The sequence below is a fragment of the Terrapene carolina genome, unplaced genomic scaffold (assembly GCF_002925995.2).
Source record: "Terrapene carolina triunguis isolate 2854851 unplaced genomic scaffold, T_m_triunguis-2.0 Scaffold68, whole genome shotgun sequence".
NCBI lineage: Eukaryota > Metazoa > Chordata > Testudines > Emydidae > Terrapene > Terrapene triunguis.
In genome coordinates, this window is record NW_020664419.1 from 75,091,862 (window position 1) to 75,099,546 (window position 7,685).

The 7,685-nt window shown below is 46.5% G+C and overlaps 1 protein-coding gene across 1 annotated transcript in view; it reads left to right on the plus strand.

The window, feature by feature from the left end:
• Positions 1–6,412, plus strand: part of PLEKHG7 (pleckstrin homology and RhoGEF domain containing G7) — a 53,325-nt gene extending 46,913 nt beyond the window's left edge. The window contains exons 12-13 of the mRNA XM_029910869.1: positions 1,307–1,404; positions 6,305–6,412. Coding sequence (XP_029766729.1) covers positions 1,307–1,404; positions 6,305–6,412 — 206 coding nt within the window. The remainder of the gene's footprint in view (positions 1–1,306; positions 1,405–6,304) is intronic.
• The last annotated feature ends 1,273 nt before the right edge of the window (positions 6,413–7,685 follow it).

Sequence of the window (7,685 nt, forward strand, 5' to 3'; positions counted from 1 at the left end):
GCATTGTCACGGACTTTGTGATGAGAAGAGCAATGGCTGCCGCCCAGATCACTGGTGTTATTTGGGCAAGAGATAAGCTGAAAGACCTAGATTTTGCAGATGATACAGTCATGTTGGATACCAACTTGGATGGAACGAAAAGACTCTTTATGAGCAAAAAAACAGAAGCTGCCAAAATGGGACTTATCAGTACACAGAAGATTAAGGTCATGGAGATAGGGAGAATGCTGTCAACACTGGTTGATATGTGATTGATGGAAAAGAGTAAGAAAGAATTAAGGACTTCAGCCTTCTTGGAAGTACAATATCTGCTAATGGTCAGCTCGCTAAAGAAGTGAAGGAAGAATCAGCAAAGCCAGTGGATTATTTTCCCATTTGTCAAATATCTGGAAGAGTAAGAAGATACATCTACACACTAAAATGAGATTGTGTAATGCTATTGTCCTCCCACACAATTGTACACCTTGGAAACGTGGCAGATGGTGGAAAGGTACAAGAGAAAGCTGAATGAATTTCAGCAGTGCTTTTTAAGACGAAACTTCGTTAACACACTGGGGACTGAATAATCAGACAGAGATGGTTACGGTGGTTCAGCCAGGTCATCAGGCTACCCCAGGGCAGAAGGACAAGATGCATCTTAGGTTGGCTTCCACTGGTGGGAAGAGAAGCCGTGCAGGACAAAGAATGACCTATCGCAGGATGATCAAACAGGAAGTTATCTCCACTATGGCAACATCTGATGGAGTCAAACATCTTGCTCTGGACAGACAGCACTGGGAAAAATGGGTTGCCTTATGTGCCACTAGGCACAGGAGACTCTACGTCTAAGTAAGGAGTCTATAGGGCAGCCATAACTCACACAGGCTGTTTAAGTTACACCTGGGACCTCTCCAGCCACGGGAGCATCCCAGTGTCAGGATGGTGCACAGGTGGTTTAAAGCTACCATGGACCCACCCCTTTCTCCTGGGCTGCAAGTTCTTTGCTTTGTCTCTTGGGCTCAGCACAGAATCTCCCCAAGTATTTTCAATACAGCACATAGCATGTCTCTTTAGAGCATTTCCCCCCTGAACAAGACTCAAAAGCAGCTAATTGCAGAACCAACTTTTTGAAATAATTTGAGGCTATTTTTTTCATAACATAAAATTCAAACTGCCAGCATGTGTTTCCCTAATAAGCAATCAGAAAAGCTGATTTTCCAAGGAGACGCAAAGATATGATTGATATATAGTGAATCAATCTGATGGGATTTTGATAAGGTGGCTTACCTTGTGTGTGTTCTTTCATTTGCTTTGTTTTGTTTTATAGTCCTTGGGCTGCGAAATGCTTTTGTAATACAACATGAAAATAGATATCAACAGTGCATCGGAGTCTTCTTACTACAAGCACAAACAGAGACGGTCAAAGTAAGTCCTGTATTTTACAAGACCTTTTTAAAATTACATTTATCGAAGGAAAGATCTCTCCTAAAGAGAATTTTACTTAAGCAACTATATCTGACAGAAATATGACCTGATTTACTCTCTTCCCTAAACAAATCTTCCACTGTTATAGAGTTTGTAATTACAGTACTCATGTACTGATTTTAAGTGAGGACCTCCAGCAGGTCACATACTAGCTTTTCAAATTCTGACTTATTAAAGTTCAATTCCTGCATAACAGGAATCAAGAAACTGAGCCATTCCCAAAAACTAAAACAATTTTTATGTAATACTTTTAAGACCATAAAACTTTGACATTGTCGGTCTAATTATCCCACACCACACTTTGAAAATGTGTATTATAATTTTTGCATATATATTATTATATACATTTATAAAACTATTGTAATTTCATACCAGTGGGTATGGTATGAAAACGTATCTATCTCCAAGAAAGTGAGTTTGATTCCAAGAGTATGTAAATTCCCCTTCATCTGCACACCATCCTGAATTTTGAGTAATAGACCGGTACATTTTATTATTTATTTGCAGCATCTAAATGTGGGCTAGGCATTTCATGGAACATAACAGATTGGTTCTATAAGTTGTATTTCATTCATTAGCACCTAGAAGAACAAAATGAGACTTTCAAATAACACTAATTCTTAAAAATACAGAACATGGTAGACAAAGTGCTCCGGCCCCCAGGGCAAGGCAATAAATATACCCTTTCTACTTCTAAGGGCTGGTCCACACTACCCGCCTAATTCGGCGGGTAGAGATCGATCTTCTGGGATCGATTTATCGCGTCTCATCTGGACGCGATAGATCGATCCCAGAAGCGCTCCCCCGTCGACTGCGGAATTCCTGCTCGCCGAGAGGAGGAAGCGCTGTCGACGGAGGAGCCTGCCTGCGCCGCGTGGACCCGAAGTAGGTACTTTTAGTTTGATATAGGAAACGTCGACTTCAGCTACGCTATTCTCGTAGCTGAAGTTGCGTTTCCTATATCGATCCCCCGCCCCAGTGTGGACCAGCCCTAAGTCACTGGCTCACATCTGAAATAGGTTCTGAAAGTAGTTACAATCTTGCTACAATACTTTGCCCTCCAACATTGGCAGTGTTCCAGTTTACTTCCATCTTCTCCGAGTCCTGCAACATACGATTGAGCACTAAAATCCTGATATTAAACAGTATCTGCATTATAGGTTAATAATAATGCAACGACACATTGTCTTTCAGTTCCACATTACTGTAAAAAGCTATATCGCATTGGACAGTATTTTGAGGGCCTACATGAAATGAGCTAGCCTCATTTTGCACTTCACAATCAGCACAATTTTCGACTAGTTCAGCCAAGGGGCCCTGATGTTTCCAGCTGGTGTTGTGGGTCTAAGAATAAAAACACTGTCTGCGATCCTCTGACAACTTTGTAGATCAGGATCTTGAAGTAGATGGGGCACTTCAAAGAGAGCCAGTACATTGCATGGAGCACCAATGATATGTTCTCATTGACTTGTCCTATTCAGAAAAGGCTACTGCATCCTGAAGCAGCTGAGAACTGCTCTTAGATTTACTGGATTTTGCGGGATGTTCCATATTAGAGCTAAATCAGGCTCCCTGTACCGCTGCATAGCGCAGTCAGACAACATTCAGCAGACATATGAGAGCGTGAGAGATAAGTTAACTGAAAAATTGCACAAAGTCACTTTGGCAGAGCTAGGAGTAGAATCCAAGTCTCTAATATGGCAGATCTAAGTCTCATTCACACAGCTGTACAGCCCATCGAAAAGGCTTTTCTGACCCATACCACGAGATCACACCCTTCCTCCTAGAGCTAGGAATTGAGCCCAAGAATCCTGAACCCAACATTTCACTATTGCATAGAACACAGCTGTATCACTGTGACGGGGTGTACCAGGGCCTTCTGTTGGAGACTTTGTGGCCCTGCCACACCCTGCTTGTGGAAAAGGAGCAGTGAAGGTGGGTCCTCCAGGTCTGCCTAGAGAGACTGCAGGGAAGCGGCCAGAGTGAAGCCAGCACAGTTAAAAGGAGCTGCAGGGCTGAGCAGGTCAGTTTCTGGCAGGACCAGAGGTGTAAGGAAGGTGTCTCTTGCTGGTGCTCAAGTGAGAACCAAAAGACAGGTTCTGGTGGCACTGGCATTCCGTGAGGAAGGAAGGGAGTTGAGAACTTCAGCCCTGAGGTAAGGGTGAAGAGGAAGGGGTTACGTGGGAAATGGCTCAAGGAACGGCAATAGCAAAAGAGTTAAAGGAAGCAGCACGTGGTTGCTATTTGTTGGGGCCCTGCGTTGTGACCTGGCGGAGTGGCCAAAGGCCCGAGAAGGGGACAAGTTTCATGTAGAAGCCCAAGCACAAAGCTAGAATTTAAAGGGCTCAAGGACATGACTGACGACTCTGTAGAGCACCAACCCTTTGTTGAACTGTTACCCGTAGAAGGGGACTGACCTTGAAGGAGTAACCTGGCTGGAAAGCTGGGTCAAGAAGCACTGATAAGGCAAAGAGTCCCCAGGGAGACAGCCCTGCGGGCACTGCTCCATACCAGGGCAGAGATGGGCCTAAAGCTAGCCCAGAAGGGCTGAGAACTGAGCCTAGTGACAAGGCTGCAGATACCAACCAGGGCTCAATGGTAGGCCCTGTTGGACTTATTTTTTTACCCCGGAAAGAGTTTATTTGTTTGTTCACATATTGATTGTGTGTGACCTGGCCAGAGGGCTGGGCCATTGAAGATTAACAAGCTGTCAGGGGGCGCTGGGAGCAGAGAGAGAGAGAGAGAGAGAAAGAGAGTGCAGGTTCACACCTGACAGGAGGCGCTCATGAGAGGTGTCTCCTGGCATGATCACCCACTTCAAAGTACGTCTGTCACCCTCCTCCCCCACTCTGGCTGCTCCACAGACAAGATAACCGTTACTCCCTTAGATGAAAAGTTAGAGAGAGGTCTGTGCTAGAAATAGAAAAGATCCAGTATTCAAACATTGTTCATGACTTATATGCGGGTTCCTTAGAGTGGCACATGACTGCAGTTGTTTTTCTATCTTTCTATTTTTAAAACAGGTTTATTTAATTCATTCAGTGAGAAAACATCCTTAAAAACAGTTTTTTTTGCCCCTAATGTCTTCCCTGAATACAGTGCTACACCATCTGACTCTGGAGATGATGACGCAGACAGTCATGGTTAGCTCTGTATCTGATAGGACACAGGAGCTCAGCTATTAGCCTCCTGGCCATTCAGGTGGGAAGAGACATTTCTGAGTATTACTTTTCATTTGGTGTCCTGGAGCAGTGAGGAGTCCATTAGGTCCCTGAGACTCACACCATCTGCACCACCAATGCTCTCCATTATGGATCTTCAGAGCACTGCTCTCTTCCCAACCAGCAACACTTCTGTGCTGCCCAGATTGAGTTTTAGCCAGGTGATTTTCACCTAGGTGTTTCTCTCACAAGGCTTTGCAACCCGAGGAAGTGATCTGCTTTTGAGGATAAGAGAATGTAGATCTGGGGGCCATCAGTATACTTGTAGCACTGAAGGCCACAGGGGTTTACTTCTTCTAGAGGTCTGACACATATATCATGGAGGAAGGAAGATGAGATCGAACCTTGGACACCACATAGAAGAGCTCTCTGAGAGCAGCAGCAGCTGCCTGTAACAACCCTCTGTGATCCAACAAAAAAATTGGTGCTATCTTAGTATGTCTGTCAATGCTCATCGGATGTCATAAGCACACAAGCAGTATCTCGTGACCAACTGCTCTGACAGCTGACTGATCTAAGGCCATGTCTACACTAGAGACCTTACAGTGGCACAGCTGTACCACTGCAGCTGTGTTGCTGTAAGGTCTCCAGTGTAGCTACTTTATGCCAGCAGGAGACAGCTCTTCCGCTGGCATAATTAAATCACCCCCAACGAGTGGCAGCAGCTATATCAGCGGGAGAGCATCTCCCATTGACATAGCGTTGTCCACACCAGCGCTTTAGTCGGTGCAACTTAGGTCTCTCCGGGATGTTTTTTTCACACCTCTGAGTGACATACATTTTACTGACACAAGTGCTAGGATAGACAGAGTAACAGTATTAACAAGGAAGACTGTCTGTTGCCCAAGACACCATCCACAGATATGACCAGTGTCATCTCTGCACTACAGCGCAGTTAGAAGCCCAGCTGGGAATATTACACCATGGCTTCTCAATCATGTTTTCTATGGGAAAGCTAGAGACTGCATGGTAGTTGAACTGAACTGAACTGAAATTGTGGTTCAATTTTGTTCTGCCCTTTATCTGCTTGATATTGTAACCTATGCTCCACTCTTTGCACATGTAGGCTAATCAACAGTGAAAAGTTCCTATTTTTGGATCATAGAAAAGTTATTTGTGTTACTAAACAAAACCCGGGCCCTGATTCTCCACTGTGTGAATACTTGAGTGAATGGCCTTGGAATAAATGGGGATAGCAGGGGGCCTACTCCGGCATAAGGTCTGTAACAGACCTTACTCCAATGAAGAATCATGGGTTTTGAAGCTCCACCTCTTACCCATGTTCCTCCTCGGATGATGGGAGTGAGGAGATGGCTGGTGCAGGAGGCGGCAGAGAGTTTTGCTATCCACAGAGATCTTGGTTGTTTTAAGGCCACTTTGCACAGCTTATGGAGCGTAATATGCCCTGAGCCAGACTGGAGAATCTGGATCCCTGGTTTATGGAACAATTTATGGACATAAATCAACCTTCTCTTCTAGAAGTAAGCTTTGAGAAGGTGCCCCATCAAACACTGTACAATGTATTTTTATAGATTCAAGACTCTAAAGTTCAGGTATTTTAGTTATTAAAACTTTTTTAGGTCCTTAGGGTTTATCAAGCATTATTTTTCCTCTTACAGAAAACATGGATGTCAGAGATAGAAACTGCGGTCTCCAATTATGCCAACGGACACGAAACTCAGAAAAGCTCCTTTTTCTGTTTGCCATCTGAATCCTCTGAAATTTAATTGTGTAAATGCGAAATTGACAGATCCATTTTGAAGCCAGTCTACATGGTGGTAGCAAAATGATTTCTTTTAACAATCCTTGTTAGTTTCTGGTAACAATGGCCCTATGACCTGACTGGTTGGGGGCTGGGCACGGTGCATCTTGGCCAAAGTGGGATAGTGAGCTCAGTGGAACAACTTAATCATTCTTGGGTGCCCTCTAGCTTCTCTCAAAGGAAGGCTCTGGCCCAGGGGTGGGCAAACTTTTTGGCCTGAGGGCCATATCGGGTTTCGGAAATTGTATGGAGGGCCGGGTAAAGGAGGCTGTGCCTCCCCAAACAGCCAGGCGTGGCCCGGCCCCCGCCCCCATTCGACCCCCCCCCTCCGCTTCTTGCCCCCTGACAGCCCCTCCCCAGGACTCCTGCTCCCATCTACCCCCCCCCCCCGCTTCCTGTCCCTTGACCACCCCTGGAACCCCCGCCCCTGACTGTCCCCAGCTGCCCCATCCAACCCCTCCTCTCATTCCTGACTGCCCCCCCCGGGGACCCCTGCCCCCATTCAACCCCCCTCTGACTGCCCTGACCCCTATCCACACCCCTGCCCCCGACCATCACCCCAAACTCCCCTGCCCTCTATCCAACCTCCCCTGCTCCCTGCCCCCTTACCACGCTGCCAGGAGCACTGGTGGCTGGCGGCGCTACAGCCGCACTGCCCAGAGCACCAGGACAGGCAGCTGCGTCACCCGGCTGGAGCCAGGCATGCCACAGTGCAGCTCATAGCACCGGGTCAGGCCACAGCTTTGCAGCTGCGCTGCCCCAGGAACTCGCAGCCCCGCTACCCAGAGCATTGCACCGGCAGCACAGTGAGCTAAGGCTGTGGGAGAAGGGGATCAGTGGGGGAGGAGCCGGGGGCTAGCCTCCTGGGGCAGGAGCTCTGGGGCCGGGCACGAGGGTCCCGCGGGCCGCCGTAGTTTGCCCACCTTTGCTCTAGCCACAGGGGTGTGCTGCCTTGCTGCTGTTATTCCACTGAGAGCAGAAGCGGGGAAATTATCTTGGAAAATGTGTGTCCAGGCGGGAGGAAAGGCAAGGACGATTATTTTCTGAGTTCACTCACTGTCCTAGTACATTCAAATGCATTGGGGCTTTACAGAATCTTTCGAGAAAGATCCTCATTTGTGGTTGGGTGACAGAACATGGGCTTCCTTATCGAATACCTAAATCCACCACAAAAAATAAAAATAAAAAATTACTTGTACTAATATTGTACTTATAGGGGGAATTTTCAAAGGCACAAA